The sequence below is a fragment of the Microcaecilia unicolor genome, chromosome 8, assembly GCF_901765095.1.
Source record: "Microcaecilia unicolor chromosome 8, aMicUni1.1, whole genome shotgun sequence".
NCBI lineage: Eukaryota > Metazoa > Chordata > Amphibia > Gymnophiona > Siphonopidae > Microcaecilia > Microcaecilia unicolor.
Genome location: NC_044038.1, coordinates 220,415,963 through 220,438,384, shown reverse-complemented (window position 1 = coordinate 220,438,384; position 22,422 = coordinate 220,415,963). Strand labels below are relative to the sequence as shown.

Sequence of the window (22,422 nt, the reverse complement as noted above, 5' to 3'; positions counted from 1 at the left end):
TAATAAATATTTGTATTAACAATCCATTTTATTGTTTTGCTTTGTAACAGAATTTTCATGTGTATTTCTAATGTAATAACTGTATTGAAGGTCTTTTGTAAGCTGCCTTGAGCTTGTTTAGGTTAAGCGGCTATGAAAAAAAAAAAAAGAGTCTGTATTAAATTAAACTTAATACTATATTCAGTTACTGGCAGACTTTGCCCTCCTACTTATTATTTACTAACAAGATTCTCAATTTATTTAAATACAGGTCTTATTTAGTTATTGTCTAACTCACTTCCCACTCAATGACATAATTATCTCTTGCAAGGTTAATCAGTGTCGGTTTGTACAATATGAAAATAGAAAGTTTGCAAATGTCAGGTAATCAAACAAACCAAAGACACAGCTAAGAAAAACTCAATCAAAGTGAAAGATATGAATGTTGACTACCATTAAGATATATTTTACTGTCTACCCCAGTTATTAGTAACTAAGTCTCGCTGCATAAATAGGACCTGTGCTAAAATAGCACATTTTAGTATTAAACAGAGCTGATATTGTGATGTCATAATGCCTCATTCCAACAATGCCTAAGAGCCAACCTCATCAGTGATGTCACAATGGCTCGATTACCCTACACTTGGGCTCACTTTTATTACTTTTAAGCAGTGATTTTTTTCTTTAATTAAGGGGGAGAGAATTATCAATATGGGCTACTGTTAAGATGTGTTATTTTACTGTTAACCTCAGTTATTAATAACTAGGTCTCATTCCATAAAATGGGACCTCTACTAAAATAGCACAAGTTAGTAGGAAAACAACATGGCTTAAGGATATAGACCCATGTTGATAACTACACCCTTCTCTTTTTCTGGTTTCAAAATATTGCCATTTCCATATTGCTCCTGGCTTTAAAGCAGAAAAAGTAGGGACTGGATGGCTCAAAGGAAGGAGCAGAGCCTAACAGTCACTGAGTCAGATAGATGCAGTTCTCATTAGTAAAGACCTTTAAAACCCATAGGGATTCTTAACCAGAAGTGCCTGCATCTCTAAAGGGTGCAGGAAGAGGTCAGATGAGGTGTGGAGAAGAGTCTTGAAATCCTAAGACTATTGACGCTTTCTAGACAGAATGAAGGCAGTTAATAGGACAGCTTTCAAAAGAATTTGGCCAGAACAAAAACATGTGACAATATGCATGTTGCTGTAAAAAAAAAAACTGAACCACAATTTTGATCACTGGTTGAGGGTAAATAGTTTTTTCTTGCTCCTTGGATTTCCTGTTCAGTCACAACCACAGATGGATCTGACACAATGAGCCTTGATTCAAAAGAATCTGTGGATTTCCCCCCCTTCTTTATATACTCCTCCTCCCCCCCCCCCAACCTCAATGCAGTCATTCTAACAATCATTCCTGATATGGAGGGGCACAAACCAAGGCTTCACCCTGCAAGGCCATGCCTTAAACCTGGCCACTAAGTATCACCACTCATGAAGACTATGGTTTCTTCCTCCCAAAAAGCAGCGCACACAGATCTGGATGATCCAAAGTGTTGAACAAGCTGAGCTGGGAATCAAATTCAAGGTTTTCTTCACTGCAATGAACCACACTTCCCTGAGCTACTAGGCTGCCCTCCCTCTACTTGTACTTTCTAACCAGGGCCACGCTAATCACCTTAAGAGTCCCTTGGCAAACTTTAATGGATGACCCTCTGGGCCAGCGGCACAACTTACTTCCTTATCTGGGGAAAAACAATGGAATAAGGCAAGGCGCTGCTGTTAATCTATGTTGCTGTTGACTCTGCTGGCCCTGCCCCTTCTGATGCTACTTCCTGTACCTAATGAGCAGAACCTGCAGAGTCATCAGCAGCATGGATTAACAGCAGCTCCACGCCTTAATGCTATTTTCCCCATGAGAAACAGCTGGTCCAGGGGAGAGGAAGGAATGAACGAAAGATGATGAACCTGTTAAGCTGGACCTAGGGCAGCTGCCCCTTTGGCCATACGTAAACGCGGCCCTGTTTCTAATCATTCATCCTGTACCTAATTGTGCTTTGCAGCTCTCTATCGTCTTGTCCAGATTAAGTTGGAACCTGGTACGAATCTGTTGTTTTGGTGAAATAAGCGGCACTGGCGTGGACTGTTGGAGAACAGATTCACTTAGTTCTTTGAGATCCATCTCTGCTTTGCTGCGATCTGCAAGAAAAGATCACAGAAAGAGTTTTATTTTTTTTTTAAACAAACTAAGACTGGATGATGTCTGGTGGGGCTTACTGTATGCGAACACACTCACCATAAAATATTTCCAAAATAATTTTGGACATCTTTTTATTTCCTTATCTGCGGAGTGCTCTGTGATCTACCAAGGAAAACTTTAGATGGAAAGAAAGGGAATATTTTCTGTCCATCTTACACATGCAACCAAAGATATGCTATTGCAACCCTCTAGTATTCAGACTCTAGTCACCTCTTTACACAATCAATTCAATGTTTATTTAAATCAGAAATTATAACCTGGTACCTATTATTGCACTGCACAGGAGAGACAAAAAGTTTCCATTAGTCAAAAAGATATCATCCTATCGTAAACTGTTGTTTTAAAAACATCTTGCAACAGTCATCTTGTCCTGCAAAGATGAAGGGAAAGCAAAGGCTCACATCTTCTATGACAGTTCAACAGTATGTAGCATAAATGGCCAATTTCAAATGGGTTGGAAGCCCACAGGAGCAGGAGAAACCTTTGAGTCTGAACCCCTCCCCCCCCCCCCACCCCATACTACCACTTTCAAAAGACAATAATGTACTGCTTAGCATATATTTGCATTACGCCAGTGACGCCATTCTTCTGACAGATGAGATATTCTTTTTTGTTTGTCATTTTGGGGGTGGGGGAGTGGGGGAGGGGATAATTGTTCAGGTGCATTATAGCTATAATGTGCATTATTTGCCCCTTAATGTATACTAAATGACAATAATACATAGTAACATAGTAGATGACGGCAGAAAAAGACCTGCAAGTCACCTCACTCCTAGGTAAACTGAAATAATGCAGCATATGTTTGCTGAGCTAGGAACAATTTAAAGGAACCAGCCATAGTACCATAAATTTCCCCCTAATAAATACACTGAAAAACAACTCATCTCACACAGAATGCTGCACAAGCTACAGTTCAAAGTAACTGAATCCACAGGCACTGTGGCCTGAATTGTGAAGACCAGCACTCAGGACTGGCTCCACCACTAGGCAACTAGCAGGCTCATTTTTGAAAGAGGAGGACGCCCATCTTTCGACACAAATCAGAAGATGGGCGTCCTTCTCACAGGGTCGCCCAAATCGGTACAATCGAAAGCCAATTTTGGGCGTCCCCAACTGCTTCCATCGCGGGGATGACCAAAGTTCACGGGGGCATGTCGGAGGCGTAGCGAAGGTGGGACTTGGGCGTCCTCGACCCATATGGAAAAAAAGGGCGTACCTGACGAGCACTTGCATGACTTTACCTGGTCCTGTTTTTTTTACGACCAAGGCACAAAAAGGTGCCCAAACTGACCAGATGACCACCGGAGAAAAATCGGGGATGACCTCCCATTACTCCCCCCAGTGGTCACTAACCCCCCTCCAACCCTCAAAAAAAATCTTTCAAAATATTTCTTGCCAGCCTCAAATGTCATACTCAGGTCCATCACAGCAGTATGCAGGTCCCTGGAGCAGTTTCAGTGGGTGCAGTGCACTTCAGGCAGGCAAACCCAGGCCCAACCCCCACCCCCCCCCCCCACCTGTTACACTTGTGGTGGTAAATGTGAGCCCTCCAAAACCCAGCACAAACCCACTGTACCCACATCTAGGTGCCCCCCTTCATCCCTAAGGGCTATGGTAGTGGTGTACAGTTGTGGGTAGTGGGTTTTGGGGGGCCTCAGCACCCACGGTAAGGGAGCTATGTACCTGGGAGCAATTTCTGAAGTACACTTCAGTGCCCCTAGGGTGCTCGGGTTGGTGTCCTGGCATGTCTGGGGGACCAGTGCACTACGAATGCTGGCTACTCCCACGACCAAAGGGCTTGCATTTGATTGTTTCTGAGATGGGTGTCCTTGATTTCCATTATCGCTGAAAATCAGAAACGACCAAGTCTAGGACGGACCATCTCTAAGGACGACCTAAATTTCAGGATTTGGGCATCCCCAGCCGTACTATCGAAACAAAAGATGGACGTCCATCTTGTTTTGATAATACCGGTTTCCCCGTCCCTCCACCGGGACGTTTTGCGAGGACATCCTCAGCAAAACTTGGGCGTCCCCTTTCGATTATGCCTCTCCACACTTCCATCTAGGATGGCACAATTGCAGGGGCACCGCAGTACACTAGTCAAAGGCAGCAAAGAAGAATCTGCATGCACGTGGCCCCAGGGCTGCTGCATCTCACGCCCTCCAGAGGAGGTGGGACATATGAGGCCTTGAGCATGGGCACATGCTCAAGGCCCTGCACTAGCCATGAAGACTACTGCAATGCCACAGAGCAGGGCTTGGTGGTGACAGCAGAATGAGAAATAGAGCAAGGCTTCGCAGGGGAGAAGCAAGACAGAAGAGGCTGGGACTAAGGTGATAAGAAGGGAAGGAGGACAGGAAAGAGAGATCAGATGCTGAACATGGCAGGGGATATGTAGTGAAGGGAGATGCTAGACATGGGAGGAGGGCACACATGTTCACGGTTTGCCTAGGGCGTCAGATAGCTTTGGACCAGCCATCCTTAGCACTCGCAATGAAAAGTTTAACATAACAGCATACACAGACAACAACCTTCCAAAGAGGAGCACTGACCAAGGTAAGATTCAGGATGCTTCCGGTGATAGGAGTCGCTCCTGTTTGGCAGCAACAGGTGTTGAGACTTGAGGAGGAGAATGGCTTTGGGCTTCCTGATACACTTCCTGCCTGGCCTGTCTTCATGGATGCCGGAGAAGCTAAAAAGCACAGAATTGCAGCTTTTTATATATTCAGGAAAAAAATGCACGAAGTGCAGAGTTTTAATATACCTCAAATAACTCACCTGCCATGGTTTACACAGTTGGATTTCTCTTTAAAAACACAAACAAGAAAAAAAGGAGGAAAAAACAAGCCTCATGCATGGGGCTTTTTTACGCTGCACTGAATTTTATGTCACTACTACCCACAAACATCTTCTTGTTAAACACACTTTGTTCGAATCTGAATGCCACCAGTTAGTAGCCCAGAGATGCTGGACCCTAAAACTGCAAAATAAAGGACCACTGGAGGGGATCTTGAATCAGAGTAAATAAAATGCACTCCACATACTGTCAGGTGTAGGTGTTAACACAGACTATAAAACGCATAGTTCAATCCAAACTTCTCTCCAGTAGGACCAGGCTGAGCTGAAATACCAGCACACTAACTTTTTTGTACAAATAGTTAACCTTGTAGAAATGCCTGCCTTAGAGAAAACCTGCGTTACTTAAAAGTTATGTGGACTGATGTATGACCTTTTCTGAGGGGAGCTCGTGCACTGTCAATTTAGGGAAACTCCAGGTCTGTCTCCTTAAAAAGCAGACTTTACCTCCACACAGAGTATTAAGGAAGGTAGAGGGTGAGTAGAAGAGGAAAGACAGCGAGGAGGAACACCAACCCCCCTCCCTCCCAAGGCTGAGGGGAAAGCGAGAGAGAGAACCCTAAGGTTTTGGATGGCTTCCTAAAGGAAATGTCCATAGACCATTATTAAAATGGGGAAAATCCAGTGCTTATTTCTGGGATAAGCAGCATAAAATGTATTGAACTTTTATGGGATTTGCCAGGCAGAATCCTTATTTTATCATCCTCACTTTAATATTCCCTTATCTCATTTGTTCTGTCTGTCTGTCCTAATTAGATTGTAAGCTCTGTTGAGCAGGGACTGTCTCTTCATGTTCAAGTGTACAGCGCTGCGTACATCTAGCAGCGCTATAGAAATGATAAGTAGTAGTAGTAGTCTTTTGGGATTCCGGAATCTTGCTAATTATTTGGGTTCCGGAATCTTGCTACTCTTTGGGATTCCAGAATATTGCTACTCTTTGGGATTCTGGAATCTTGCTACCCTTTGTCCTTATCCCTTATTTGTCCTGTTTGTCTGTCCTAATTAGATTGTAAGCTCTGTCACGCAGGGACTGTCTCCTCATGTTCAAATGTACAGCGCTGCGTACGTCTAGTAGCGCTATAGAAATGATAAGTAGTAGTAGTAGTAGTGTTTGTGACCTGGATTGGCCACTGTTGGAAACAGGACGCTAGGCTTGATGGACCTTTGGTCTGTCCCAGTGTGGCAATACTTATGTACTTATACCTGTTTTGGATTAAGGATTTAATTACTCACCTTTCACAAATTTAAGGTCAAGGCAAGTTACAAGCAGGTTATTTCCATGTCAGAGTGGACTTGAAATCTAGATTGTACCTGAGGCAATGGAGAGTAAAGTGACTTGCCCAAGGTCATATGGAACATTAGTAAGAAAAGCAGGATTTGAACCCTGGCTTCCTGCCTTCTGCTCTAAATACTAGGAGTGCTCCTCCACTTAGCATGCTAATATTTTGCAAATAGACACTATGAGCTTTTTCAGCACGCTGCCCAAAAAGTTAAATGTTACTGATCATTTTAAAAAGGTGTTTCTTGAACAGTTTTGCTAGTTTGTGCATTTAAATAAAGCTTAAATGCTTTGTGCAAAAAGCTATGCTAAGCTAAAGAGGATCAAAAAAGTAGATCAAATCCAAATAAACACGCCTCAAGGTTCAAAGCATAAGAAATACTCAAAAGATAAATAAAGAAAAGCAGGGAAAAAAGCCTTAACGAGCTCCAGACTAAAAGTGTGTGCCACTGTGGAGGTTAAAACACTTCGTCGGCTAAGCAACCAGAATTCATTTTTATCCACTTATCTGTTTTCACAACGTAAACATTTCAAGAGATGGGAAACTGACAGACACATACTTCAGAACAAGTTTCTAAAACCCAGGCATCAACATATTTTCATGTGTATGTTGGAGAAGCCTCTGAACTGAAAGAACATTCACAATTAAAAGGAGAACATATTTGGGATTTTTTTGGCAATTCTGAAGAGAAATGAAGTTTGCATGATGTGTGCACATAATAATGAAATTTCTCCTAATGCTACTGGAGGTAATTTTATGAACCTAGGGTACTGTTTACTAAGGCGTGTTAGCATTTTTAAAGCATCTAGAATTAGTGTGCATGATAACCATGTAGGCACCTATAGGGATATTGTAGGCGCATACACGGTTAACGTGAGTTAAAGACGCTAATATGCCTATAACGCAGCTTAGTAAACAGGGTCCCTAGTGCCAAAACAAGTAAGCCAGGTTTCACAAGAGTCACTCTATTTTATAAAAAGCTCAAATACTGGCCAAGCATACATGAGTATATGGCACAATACTATTACTACTACTACTACTACTACTACTACTTAGCATTTCTATAGCGCTACAAGGCATACGCAGCGCTGCAAAAACATAGAAGAAAGACAGTCCCTGCTCAAAGAGAATACACAATACACAGAAAACAGGGTCATTTTATAAAAGTGCACACACAAATGAGTCATTCAACATGAGACACATATATACTTACATACTTCAGGAAGTATGTAAGTATATATGGAAATACTTCAGGAAGTAGATGAAAGCTTGGCTCTTCACCCAGGCCTTGAATGGAAGAACTAACTTGCTAGTCACACACGCACACAAGGAGCAACACTATAGTAGGATATGTTTATTCACTTCGACCCTAGCAGAGGATCTCTTTAAATTAGTCCCTCATTTTCTTCTCCTGTTACTCTATCTTATCTATATATTCCATCTTTGCTTACATCCTATGCTGTCTAATTAAAATGTTTTATTGCGTATTGTGCCGACATTGTAATATAGTATTCAATGTCATAATCTGTATTGTTATTTGAATACATTTACTCCTGTAATTGTCTACTGCCTATGTTTGGTCTATTCTTGCTGTACACTGCCTTGACTAAATTCCTTAAAAAAAAAAAAAAAAAAGGCATTAAATAAATCCTATTAAATAAATATACAAGTGTACCCTACAGTTTTATAACTGTGCATGCATGATAGCAAGGACAAAGGATGCCTTCACCAGACAGCGGGGTTGCTTAGCTTTAGTGGAGGTTCCACAGAGGTTCCCCACAGACAACAGGAAAATGCAGCCATCAACATTTGTCTGCTGTCATCGGAATAGGAGGAGATTTTATATACATATACACGACAGACCTCATAGACCTACCAACCAGAAACACACAGGATCAACACGAACATACCTAAATCTCCACTACCCAAGCTGCAAAGGACTCAAATACAAATCAACCTATGCATCCAGCTTTTCCTACATAAGCACACAACTATGGAACGCATTACCAAAAGCCGTGAAAACAACTTATGATCACCTAAACTTCCGCAGATCATTAAAAACTAACCTGTTCAAAGAGGCATACCCTACCGACCCAACTTAAATGCCTGTACCCTGCAACACAACGAAACCAAAGCTCGTAATTGACATATAACTCTTCCTCTCTACGATTCCCTAATGTGTCTGTACACACGAACCTTATTCTACCACATTACTGTATTTGTTCATACCGGAATTGGTGAATGCCTTTACGGTACTATGTAAGCCACATTGAGCCTGCAAATAGGTGGGAAATGTGGGATACAAATGTAACAAATAAAAATAAAAATATATAATGCCTAAAAACAATCGGTGCTGAAATCAGTGCCAACTAATCGTATTCTATAATCAGCGCCTAGATTTAGGAGCCAAATATAAAATATGCTTAGTTGATATCTCAGTACCTAAAACTACACTCATCCATTTAAACCAATGTGGCGTAAATCCCAGAACATAGATTTACACGCACTGAGCCATATTCTGTACGCTCGTAAATTTCAGAATGCCCATTATCACGCCCCTTTTTGCCTGCACACATTAGACATTTGTGGCCTTCATTACAGAAAACGCTTAGCGAGTTGTGTGCGTAAATTCTAATCTGTGCCAATTAGTGCTCATTGTTTGTTAAGTGCTATTATCAGAACTCTTTAGCTCGTTAAGTTAAACGCATGGTTATAGAATCTTTGTGGACTTCGGCAGGGATCTCTAGGCATGCTATATAGAATCTGGGGAATAGTGCCTCAGAGAAGGTGGATTTGTTGTTCAAAATTATGAACAAATCTCCACCATTAAGCCCTCCGCCAAACCCCAAGTCTCAAAAGGTGAGTCAGCAGGAAGCGTTTTTGAGCAGATATAAATGCTGGCAGTTAAAAGGGCTGTCATCTAAAATGACATAGGAAATGTCAAAATGACATATCCCATGTCATTACATGTTGTCAAACAAAAACAAGCAGACATTTTTTCATTCTTAGATAACAGGGTTCCTTCTTAACGCCATTGTTCCCAAAATGAAAATGAAGTCCAACCCAATAAAAAAACGTTGCACATGACACAGGAAACAAAACAAAGCTTTTGGTCTGCCCATCCCGACAGGTTCCGCATACATTTGATAGGAACGCTCAGAAAAAACTTCTCCTATGCAGAAAGTCTAGCATGCTACTGTATACAAGTAGCACCCTTATCACCGTATGAGTACATATAGGCCGTTACAAACACAACTGTCCTCTATACACGTGACCAGTACCCAAAGTTTATAAAGTTTGAATTATTTTTTTTCCCAAATTGAAACAATCTTGCTTATTAAAGATATTTTTACTACGAAAAAATACCAAAAAGCTTCTTCTATACCAATACAAGAAAACAATAAAACTTCAACCTTGAAAACTAGGATGATTTACTCTAAAATCTCCATAGCAAACCTCATCTAAAACTGTCTCCGCACACACAGCTTCGTTTTAGCATTAATGCTGCAAGGATTCGCACCTACTTTTTGCGGAGTTTGTAAACTGCGTAGATATACTCTTGACTTTGCGGTATATCAAGTAAAGGTTGATAATGATAAGTCTTAAATTTTGTGCTAAGGAAAACAAATCACTACTGTGGTAATTATAAGCAATTTTGAGAACATTTTTTCCTGCATTTCATTTCTTCCCAAACCTAAAATCTGGTACAGACCGCGAATTGCTAAGCTTCAGAAAACCAGTCAAAGGAAAGAAATAAGTATCAGATTCTCCATTTTCCATATCACTTTAGGAAAGAACACCCAGTCAAGCTTCATTGTTACTTCTAACACATGTAATATGATAAAACCCACTGCAAATAAAATAAGCAATTTCTAGGACATCTTTGCCTTTGTATGTTTCTTTAAAGATTTAACTTTAGAGGTTCATCTTGTTCCATGTTTGTTTTCTTTCTTCCCTTTTTTCACCCTATTGTTATATATATATTTTATACATTTTTTTTAATTTTTTTATATACATTGTCTTACAATGTATGCTTTTAAATAGCTATGGTAACAGTATATTTTCTTAAAAGGTCGGATATGGCGCGCACAGGTATAGGCACGACTATGGTTATATATATATATATATACCAGATGATACCACGCTCCTTTTTTCATGTATATCATCTCATCTGTTCTTTCCTCTTTTTTACACATCAGCTTTGTATGGTATTCTACCTGTTCTTTTTTATACATATGTTCTGTCTGATGTTGGTTTTATGATTTGTCAGTTATATATGCAAGAAATTTTAAGATAGCACGATTTACTTTTATACGTTTTGAATGCTTAAGTCCCTTTTACCATTATCATTATTTATCTACATGTTTATTTTATGTATCGTTGTTGTGATATTACAATATTGCATATACGCATACTTTGTTTACATGTTATCAAAAGATCTTATGTTTATCATTTTTTATTATTTTTATCGTTGTATTTTATTTTACATTTCTTTCTTATTTGTTTAAACAATTTTTTGAATATGTATGTTTTATAGACTCCTGATGCAGGCCGGTAGGCCGAAACACAACAGTTGTGTCGAGTCTTTTCATCAATAAAGAAGCTTTTTAAAGATATTTGTCTCCAGGATTTGTATTTCCGTGGTCAAAACATCCCACTTTTATCTGTACTTGTATTTAAATCTGTTTATTAAACTTGGAGATCAAACAAATGTTGTATATAACAACCAACAGTGATAAAAAATATGTTCATTCCAAGTACAGTTTTTCAAAATGTACCTTTCTATTAAGGGATGGGGTTAACTTCCAAAATCCACGGAAGGTCATGCTCTTGCATAGGTGCAACTGGAAACGTCTAATATCACGAAAGCAATTGAACCAAGATAATATCACTAAACAGCTACATTAGATAACGACTTGGGGAATTGTACTCATACTCCATCAACTAGTTCACTTGTTCCAATACTTTACTATATCTAAACAATACCTCCACTCCACATATGCCCTAAATTAACTCCCCCCCCCAAAAAAAAAAAAAAAAGCTTGCATGACAGATAGGATGCCCTGGAGTTCCTCCCCAATCTAAAATCCGATTATGAAAATGAATGTAATAATTAAACTGTGCGCTCTATGCACTAATGATTGTATATAAACTCCCCAGGCAAGAAAATTTTTTAAAATAATAAAGTTCAGTAAAGGCTATTCTCTGATTTCTGGTAATCTAATACTAACTGTAGGTTGGCAATAGCCTGTATTATTCTAGATAACTGTACTGCTAGTAGTATCAGTTTTCATTAATTTTTATTAAAGTGGCTGGTCTATATCATCACATGTCCATGTCAAAAAAAATTATATTGGCATGACAACCAGACCACTAAAAGTGAGGATTTTGGAACATAGGTCCAACATTCGGACATCAGCCAGAAAAGAACCACTAGTTGACTGTCTTCAATTTAAACACAATTTTGAGGAACTTAGATGTTGTGTTATTGACAGGGCAGAACCGTTAAGAAGAGGAGGCAATTGTAAATTATATCTACAATGGAAGGAAGCGAAGTGGATATTTCGACTTCAATCTTTGGAACCTAGCGGGTTAAACAGCTCAATTGACTGGCATATTTTTTATTTAGAAATGATGATTAAGTTCATGTTGGCATGCACCAGTCTGGACTCTCATTGATAGGGCCACCATGAATGTAATCAAGTCTGGTCCTTTAAATTGAACAAGCCTCGTAATGATGACACTATATATACCCCTCTTTTTGGCATATGACGCAGCAGCGCCATTTTCAACAAGCTGAAGCGACTGAGATGCATTTGTGAGTTGGTTAAGTTGTTCAACTGTATAGTATCTTTTTACAGTTTTATAAGTTGCTTAAGACTAATCAATATTTTCACATAGCCAGCACAGCACATCGTTCCTGAAGAAGCCAGACAAGGGGTGAAACAATTGGGCCCCGTGGAACTTTAAAAGTTGGGTGTTGTTTGAATCTAACAACGCTGATGGCGGCGTAAATCCTTAAGCTAAGTACACGCATTTTTTAAGCAGCTTTCAGTGATTTTCACCACTTGATATTATGACACGGATTTTTTGGTTAAGGTGACACGAATCTGAAAGGTTGTCAGCATTAAATTTGAAAAAAGAAAAAAAAAATCAGTGGAACGAATAGCCCTATGATAGAAATCAAACATTGACAAAAATATATAAACGTTGTTTTGTCTGAGTGTTTTGACCAAGGTACACCGGATTTGGTTTCTGAGGGCTTGTTCCACTTTAATGAAAATTGTTTTCCCCTTTCAATAGTGGTCTTGGCTTATCTTTGCTCCAACCACATTAAGCATGAAATCGATTTTGCCATACCCAAAATAAAGGAACATCCTTGTTTACCCAAACATTAAGTATAGTCTTTTTACCAAGCGCCCCTGCCTTCTGCAGCGGGAGTGGCACTGGTCCTGTATTTTAAAAGCCTCAAATATATCCAAAAGCAAATCTGCTGATGAATTTGGGATTGACTAACCTAATAATCTTTCTATATGCTGTATTACTGCATACCAAACACATTTTATTTTTGAACAAGACCAGAATCATGAAAGGAATTAGTCCGTTGAATACATTTTAAACGGATCGGGGTTTCGGCCCTACCTGACTTATATAGGCCCTATAAATGACCCTAAACTGGCACTCTCTTAAATTCGCACTCACTGATATTTCTGGAATTCTTTTAAGTGGCCCCTATCTAGGGCTTCTAGTGAAATACCTAGGGGTCTACACTCCATCACGCCAATAAGTTATCATGTAGTCTTTAATCATGGACAACTTTTGTAATTCACAATAAAGTGCAGACACAAAGACTGTCTCCAGGAAACCTTTTGAAAAACTCTTTCAAGTGTTCTCCCATATGAAATCCTAAACCCCAGGGATCTCAAGACTTTACTTAAACAAAAAAAGAAAGAAAGAAAAAACCCTTGACCCGTGTTTTTATTCACCAAGTATGTATGAGTTAAAGCAGCAAAAACAAAGCAGACTTTTTAGGTGCCATTTTACTAAGCTGCATTAGTTGTCAACATGCACAGAACACAACTTATTGTGTATTGTGCTGAGGTGTCCTGCAGCAAGTGCCAAATTAGCAGACACTAATCCAAGCGCTAAAAAATAGTTGTATTTCTTTTGGAGAGGGTGGACGTACCTGCGCTAAACAGAGCATCCACATTCGTACACAGTAGCTGGTTAAACGCACATTATTTTTTTTTTAATGGTCACAAGCTAATGACAGTGTGTGGCCATTAATAAAAATAAATAATTCATAGGCCCTCCCAGCAGCAACATCCCACATCAACATCTCTCCTCCGTGGCGTCCCGGCATCTGACCACCTGTCGCTGAACCCTGTCCCTCCCTCGGCACCTGCAGTGATTCAATTATTGCTGCCTGCTCTGGCCCTGCAGGTTTCCATCAGCCAGGTCAAGTTTTCATCATTTCCTACCTGGCGGGACCTGACCAATGGAAGCCAACGGAGTTGGCGCAGGCAACAATAATTGAATCACTGCAGGCACCAGTGATGCCTGTAAGGTACACCAGGGAGGGAAGGAGTTCAGTGATGGGCAGTCAGTTGTCGGGATGCCGCGGAGGACAGATGTTTGTGTGTGTGGGGGGGGGGGAAGCTGTGGAGCGCGGTGCCATGGAAGGACCCATCTAAGTTAGCTCTGGGCCCATCCAAAATACTGGGTCTGGCTACGCCACAGCTACGAAAAACTTAACTAAAAAAGTTAACTGCACCTGTAGTTACCATTTTTTTAAATCACCTGGGAAAAATAGCCTGGGAAAGACTTTATGCATTTTTTCACTCTATAGATAAGGAGCTGCTGTGCATAAATTTGCATTGCAGCAGCTCAGCAACTCTGATTTTGCATAAAATTTCAGAAGCATAAACCTACTAAACCAAAAACGTTGGCAAATTCCACTGTGCACTTAAAAAGCTAAAATTGTGTGCCTAAGACCAACTCATATTTACCCAATTGCCATATGTACATATGAAATGGACATTGTACAGCTGCCAAACAATATAGCCGTCATCTCTCCACAATATTTTAAATTGGGGTTGGAAACATCTATGTGAGGGGTGATTTCAAACATGGAACCTTAAAAAAATGGTTATTTTATACAGGCAACAAAGATGTCCTTGTGCCTTTAAGTAACAGATATTTATAATGACCTCTAGTGCATTAAATATATAGGCACTGGGGCGGGAATTGGAATCCTGGGATATTATTGCACAGATAAAAGATATCCCACGCATAATAGGAGGTGCAGATTATAGGGAATGTGCGTATAGGGTGCTTCATAGAGCTTATTTTACCCAAGTTCAATTATATAAGTCTGGGGGTATTGAGACAACTCTTTGTTTGAAATGTAATAGATATGATAACACTATATATCATGCGCTTTGGGGATGTGTATTAATACAGCGCTACTGGAGACAAATAGCTATCTTCCTATCTTGTATACTGGGCAGAGGAGTAGAAATGAACCCACTGCAGTTAGTGCTAGATATGAAAGAGTCACAATCGAGACTGCACGCTGACAAAACAATATTATATCGAAAATTATGTCTTGTAGCGAAGAAATGTATTATGCAATATTGGACTGCGGCCAATCCACAGACTTTTTGGCATTGGCGCAACCGGGTACATCAATTACTGGTATGGGAGGCAAATGAGGCTAAAGGGCACTGCAAAAGGAAAATCCGATTTCTTAAATATGGGGATGCTACTTAGATAAAATGGCCCAGAAAGGACAAAGTCTCATTGTCAATACCTTATCATAGAATAATAGATAACAACTACAGTGTATGGTGTACAACATGGGATAATTGGGGGGGGAGGGGAATGGAGATAGGGATGAGGGGGAGGAGGGAAGGAGGAGGGGTAAGAGGGGGGAGGGGGAGTAGGGAAAGGGGATTAAACTATCTTAAAGTTGTCAAATGTAAATGTTGTATTTAAATAGAGCAATAAGAGAGATAAATTGTGTATACACTATGCTTGAAGTTTATATTGCATTGCTTTGATTTTTCACAATAAAAAAGTTGAAATATAAATATATAGGCACATCATGACCCCACTCTGTCCAAACTACAAACCCCAGGGGAACACCTACAAGCAGACTGCTTTAAAGTAGATGCAATCATGTCAAGCGCCCACTTTTTACACAAGTACACTTATGCACAATTTTGTGAGATACTTTCTATGTGTAAAACATGCTTTACACATAGAAAAAGCATTAAGAAATACCCCCATAGAATGCTACACTGTCCATTTTAGTATTAAGTCACTCCTTTCCTAGAACCTCCATCAACCCCTTATTCTTCACTGGCAAACTAAAGCATTTTCTTATTCATAAGGACTGATTCGAAATGGGGAGGAGATAAGGAGAACCATGGAGACCATATCGGTGTGACCTATAAGTGCATTCACTCTACCGCTCCCCAGTACCTCTCCACTCTTGTCTCTCCCTACGCCCCCCCCCCCCCGAGTACTCCGTTCTGTGGATAAATCTCTCTTGTCTGTCCCTTCTCCTCTACTGCTAATTCCAGACTCCGTTCCTTTTATCTCGCTGCACCTCACGCCTGGAACAGACTTCCCGAGCCTGTATGTCTAGCCCCGTCTTTGGCCGTTTTCAAATCCAGGCTAAAAGCCCACCTCTTTAACGCTGCTTTTGACTCCTAACCACTACTCACTTGCCTGTACCCTTTTATCCCCACCTCTTTAATTCCCTTACCTCTTAGTTGTTCTGTCTGTTTGCCTGTCCTATTTAGATTGTAAGCTCTTTGAGATTGTAAGCTCTTTGACTGTCTTTTCATGTATGGTGTACAGCGCTGCGTATGTCTTGTAGCGCTATAGAAATGATAAGTAGTAGTAGTAGCTACTTGAGCTTCCAAACGCCATTCTTAAACCTTGGAAAAATGACCAATTACTTTTAAGGTTTTGGTGGTAATGCTAAATTAATATCAATTTTCCTCGCACTTGAGCAAACCAAAGACCCTGTTTACTAAGCCGCGCTAGTGTTAGTGCGCACTTCAAACGCTAATGTGTCCTTAGCACAGCTTAGTAAACAGGGCCCCAAAAGTATTGTTTGAACTATAGAACACTGATGTTTTACCAACATGGAGGAGCACCTTTTGAGAACATACGCTATGAAATGCTGGGCCAAACCAAAGGTTCTTCGAGACCAACATCCTATCTCAGACAGTAACCAATTCAGGCCACTAGGAAGTACCCAGTGGATCCTGAAGATCCATTTCTTTGAGTTTCCCCCCTTCCTCCCAGTGGCAAGTAGTACCAAACCTCTATGGACATAAGTTAGATAATTCAGTGCATCATTTGAGAGCTTATGATCTAATGTAAGAAAATTACTTTTATCTATCCAACTGCAAAAGGTCATGAAGAGCATTGATCTGCTAAGTAACTGAAATAAAAATTATTAGTAAAAAGTAGCTTTGCATTCTGATTCTTGGTTCAATGTGAACTTTTTCCCATAGATTTTTTACCTGTATTTTTGTCAATAAAGTCCATGGACTCCTCACTTGCACTTAAGTGACTGGAGATTGCTTTTTTCTCTGCATCCTGTTCACCATCAGATCCAGTATGAACAGATGAATTTGTACTCATTGGTGACCGTGGTAAATCAGTTAAAGAAATTCTGCTCCCACTGCTACTGCTCAGCATAGGTTTGCTCATTAAGATCTTCGGCGATGCTGTCATGTCAAAGTTTAGTTTGATTTTTTCTTGCTTGTCAGTCTTTACAGCTCCAGTGCCCGGATTTGCGGGATCCAGTAACATCTGAAACTGGTTGTTAGGAGTATAGGGAGTTCGGAAAGACGCATAGTTAAACACTCCAAACTTCCTACGAATGTTCTCAACATAAATCTCCATCTCCTGCATTGCACTGTTGAAGATGCTTTTTGTCTTTTTCACAGAAAAAGGAATTTCTTTCGACATGAGGTAGCAGTTATTCATGGGAACCCACGCCCTGTGTAGAAAAACAGTACAACGAAGTAAAAGAGAACTTTGAAAACCATGTTTTACTTTTCAAATTTTTGATTTCACAAAGGTAAAACCTATCCTTGTTAAATATTTTAGGGGTCCCTTTTACAAAGGGGTGCTAATGGATCTAGTGTGCCCCATAGGTGTACAATGGGCTGTGCATCATTAGTGCACCTTAGTAAAAAGTCCCCTTAGTAATTTTTGCAATAGATTAAGTGGTCTATGTACTAACCACCTTCTCCCTAGACCCCAAATTAGAAAAACCTGTTAATGCATATGACCTTCTGTTTTCAGATCTTAAAGCGGGGTTGATTAGCTTTAGTGGAAGTTCCACATAGACAACAGGAAAATGCAGCCATCAACATTTGTCTACTGTCATCGGAATAGGGAGACATTTTATTTTTTTATATATATATATATCCTATATAATAAAACTCACCCTCAACGTTCTGAGGACACTGACGTCAGTGTCACTTTCTGCGGGCACTTCCTTCGGGTTCGAAGGGTTCGTGGTGGTGAAGCCACCGAAATCACTTTGTCTGGGCCCCGCCCTCACATCAAACGTGATGATGTTGAGGGCGGAGCAATGGCATCAAAGATCGAGGGCAGAGCAATGGCGTCAGTGGATGAAGGTGGTGCGTTGAAGAGGTGCGGAGCAATGGCGGTCAGTGGCTTCACAACGCCGAAGGGGTGGGTAGGGGGGGGGGTTTGGGAGGAAAACCTTGCTAGGACCCGTTTCATTTCCTCCAGAAAAGGGTATGTTTTACTAGTATATATATATATATTTTTTTTTTTTTTTCATTTGTATCCAAACAAAAAAAGCAACACTGGGCCTTCAAGACTGAGACAACAGGAGTGTTTTATTAGTGAATGACCCGACATGGGCCGTGTTTCGGCGTGAAACAACGCCTGCCTCAGGGGTCTACCAACAAAACCAGGGTTTGGGTTTGGGCATAAATTATGTGACGTGTATAGGTATCCAAATCCTCCGAGATTAAACGGAGTGAAACTTTGCAAAAGCAGGAGACTAAAAGGTGGTTTCTTTTGAATTGCTACTGTCCAGTGTGACAGGCTTTTTTGGCTCCAAAGTTTCTCTCCGTTTAATCTCGGAGGATTTGGATACCTATACACGTCACATAATTTATGCCCAAACCCTGGTTTTGTTGCTAGACCCGAGGCAGGCGTTGTTTCACGCCGAAACACGGCCCATGTCGGGTCATTCACTAATAAAATACTCCTGTTGTCTTGAAGGCCCAGTGTTGCTTTTTTTGTTTCTGTACTTTTCATGTATGCTGGTTACCCTCTCTGTTTGGCTTGCATTTGTATCCCACATTTTCCCACCTATTTGCAGGCTCAATGTGGCTTACATTGTTCCGCCATGGCTAACGCCATACCAGACTAAAAGATACAATTAGTAATTACATAAGAATATAGGTAGCATAATGGAGTAAAGCATCAGGTATAAAGAGATCACAATCGGAATAACAGTTAAAGCAGTAATGCACTAATGTTCACATGATGGATCGTTGTGGTATGCTCTGTATATATAGCGCCTAAAAACAATTGGTGCTGATATCAGTGCCGACTAATCGTATTCTATAATCAGCGCCTAGATTTGGGAGCTGAATATAGAATACGCTTAGTTGATATCTCAGTGCCTAAAACTACACTCATCCATTTAAACCAATGTGGCGTAAATCTCAGAACATAGATTTACACGCACTGAGCCATATTCTGTATGCTCGTAAATTTCGGAACGCCTATAACCACGCCTCTTTTTGCCTGAACACGTTAGACATTTGGGGCCTTCATTACAGAAAATTTAGAACATTAAAACAAAATTAAAAGTCTCCACCAGGACTTACAGCCAATCCCACCCACTGCCCAACCAGTCAACCAGGGGTGCACAAACTCGCCCCCTCCTAACAGAGACAGATGGAACACTTTTAACCTAATGAAAGAGGAAAGCCTTGACAAATTCCTAAGAGACCGTCGACCAACTACCTGCTCCCTCGATCCCTGCCCATCAAAGATAGTGCAGCAGGCAAGTATGGGCCTTATAGAAGGCACCACAAAAAATTGTGAACACTTCTCTTTCTAATGGGCAACTACCAACAGCATTAAAAAGGGCAGTGGTTCGCCCTCTGCTGAAGAAAAACAACCTTGACCAGGACAAACTTGAAAGTTACAGGCCAGTATCCAACAACCCGTTTCTAGGGAAACTCATACAACAAGCAGTCTGTGTTCAACTTAATGAATGGCTAGAAAAGAGTAACTGGCTAGATCCATGTCAATCTGGATTCAGACCCGGTTATGGAACAGAAACGGTCCTCGTATCCCTGCTAGATGATCTTCACAGAAACCGAGACAAGGGCTAAATTTAAAACTATGTCTGATCGTCAAGGCCCTGAAAGGAAATGGCCCCCGAGTATCTGAAGAATAGGATGATCCTCCACACATCACCAAGGACACTAAGGTCCCCCCAAGGACTTTCACTAACTACACCCTCTCCAAAAGACATTCCACGATGTGATACCCGCAAGCAAGCCTTCTCCGGAGTAACCCCCACACTAAATTCTAAGAACTTAAAAACAAAAAGTGGAAATTATAGTTAAAATTCTTTTACAGAAATAAGACTGGCACTTCATCCAAGTCAATCCATTGCCGATTTTACCCTACTGCACATGCGTAACTGTACTATTTAGAAACAAGGACTACATTGGCATGCATGCAAAACCAGAACTGGATCAGCCTGTTGGGAATGACTTGAGTGGTGGCAACCTTACAGAGGAGAAAAAATGAGCCCATATTTATTCTTAACTTAGGAGACCACTGGGAGGTTAGACCGGTGTTTCCCCAAGTCCAGTCCTGGAGTACCCCTTGCCAGTGAAGTTTTCAGGATACCCACAATGAATATGCATGAACTTGACTTGCATACACTGCAAATCTCTTTCATGTATATTCATTGTGGATATCCTGAAAACTTGACTGGCAAGAGGTACTCCAGGACTGGACTTGGGAAACACTGGGTTAGACTATCTTTCTGAAGTGTGATTTAGTATGATAAGAGAACATATTTCCTTCTAAGAAAAAGTTTAATAATCCCAAAAGTACATTAAAAAAAAGGGTTATGCAAATAAGATAAATGATTTTTAGTTAAATTCTCACCTGTCATGTTGTCCAAAGAAACGGGCATCAACTTGCCCATCTTTATCCCTCAGCGCTTTAGCAGGCCAGAATGGAAATCCTTTTAATTTAGCCCAGACCAAAGGGTGAGGATTGCTCTGCAGGGAAGATACACATTAGAGAATCTCTGAGAGAGTGAAAAAAGGGAGAATTCAAAGCAATTTTGTTTTTTTTTTGTTTTTTTTAATTAAGCAATGCTGTCAGAGGTATCATTTCCTGCTTAGTTTATAACCGACAAAATCAAAGTGCAGCTGCAAAGCCGAACTAAGGAGAAATTAGGTCTTACCTGATCATTTTCTTTCCATTAGTCCTTCCCACTATTCCAGAACTTGAGGGATAGTTGAGTCCATTGACCAGCATGTGGAGACAGACAACTGAAAACAGCCGAGACTCATTCTCTTTTGGCATCCAATCCACTTCCTAAGTATTTACATAGACAAGCAGTAAGGAGAAACTCAGAATAAAGACAACAACCTTAAACAACTTACTAACCTAACGTTAGCCAGACAAACAAATGTGTGTGGAACTCTCACATCTCTGGACAACTTGAAGAGAACAAGAGATATGCAGGAAGCACCATGCAAGGTGAGTGTCATTATCTGACCCATTACTTCACACCGACTAAACATCTCAGAAACCTCGGGTAGGCCTCTAGAATACTGGAAAGAACTAATGGAAAAAGAATTATCAGGAAAGACCTAATTTTTCCTTCCATTACATAGCTCCCACTATTCCAGAACCTGTGAGATGTTTAAAAGCAATCCCTAGAATGGATGAGATCCTGGCATCGCCGCTCTGAGGACCAAAGCCCCAAAACTGGCCTCTGATTGCCCCTAGTCGCTACCTTGCAAATATCTGCCGGAGACAGTAAGGTAGTCTCCACCCAGGATGTCACTGTATGCCTCACAGAATGTGCCCACAAGCCCTGAGGAACCTGCTTTCCCATAAGCAAATAGGCTGACGCAATAATCTCCTTCAGCCATCTAGCAACTGTGGACTTAGAAGCCATGAGGCCAAGCCTTTGCTTACAAAAAAGCACAGTCTGTCCAATCTGCGAAACTTATTCGTGACTTCCAGATATTTAATGAGGACTCTGCACATCGAGAATCTTCAAGGAAGAATGCTGAGACTCTTTGTCCTCTCTGCAAAAGGACGGAAGCTCCACTAATTGGTTTGAGATGAAATGCTAAAATACCAACTTTTGGAAAAAGGAAGGAACCATGCGCAGGGAGATTCCAGCCTCTGAAAAGCAGATAAAGGGATCCTGACACGAGAGAGAGCCTGAAGCTCCGAAACTCTATGTGCCAACGCAACAACCACCAAGAACGATGTCTTTAGCATTAGATCTTTCAATGAGGCCTTCCAGAGTGGCTCAAAAGAAGGCTTCTGAAGATCCTGAAGGACTAAATTAACGTTCCACTCTGGACACGGCCTCCTTCCTAGAAGAATCAAATGATATCTGAGTGAGCCGCAAGAGACGCCTTCTGTGGTTGGCCCCTGAAACAGGCCAAAGCCGCAACCTAAAAACTTTCAGAGAACACAAACACCAATCTTTTCTGAAGGCCTGCCTGGAGAAATGCTAGGATGTGCACAATCTAAGCAGAGAAGGGAAAAGGTCTGTGCTCAGAACACCAGCTCTTGAACGTCCTCCATGCCCTCACATATGACATGGATGTATAGAGTTTCCGAGCATAAAGCAAGGCAGCAATCAAACCAGAATAACTTTTTCATCTCAACTGAGCCCTTTCAATGGCCAAGCCATAAGACCAAAGGGGCACGGATCCTCCATGATCACCAGACCTTACTTCAGTAAGCCGTGTACCT

General features: G+C 40.8%; 1 protein-coding gene across 2 annotated transcripts in view; it reads right to left on the bottom strand.

Annotated features, from left to right (window-relative positions):
• The window catches only part of LOC115475673 (protein kinase C-binding protein 1-like), a 147,291-nt gene that overhangs the window by 39,949 nt on the left and 84,920 nt on the right, over positions 1–22,422 (bottom strand). The window contains exons 10-14 of one of the 2 annotated variants that reach the window (XM_030211593.1): positions 20,581–20,696; positions 16,917–17,398; positions 4,792–4,931; position 3,601; positions 2,023–2,175 (exon numbers count right to left, since the gene is read on the bottom strand). In XM_030211593.1, the coding sequence (XP_030067453.1) occupies positions 2,023–2,175; position 3,601; positions 4,792–4,931; positions 16,917–17,398; positions 20,581–20,696 (892 nt within the window). Of the gene's footprint in view, positions 1–2,021; positions 2,176–3,600; positions 3,602–4,791; positions 4,932–16,916; positions 17,399–20,580; positions 20,697–22,422 lie in introns of those variants that run through there. The other variant, XM_030211591.1, reaches the window with a different exon arrangement.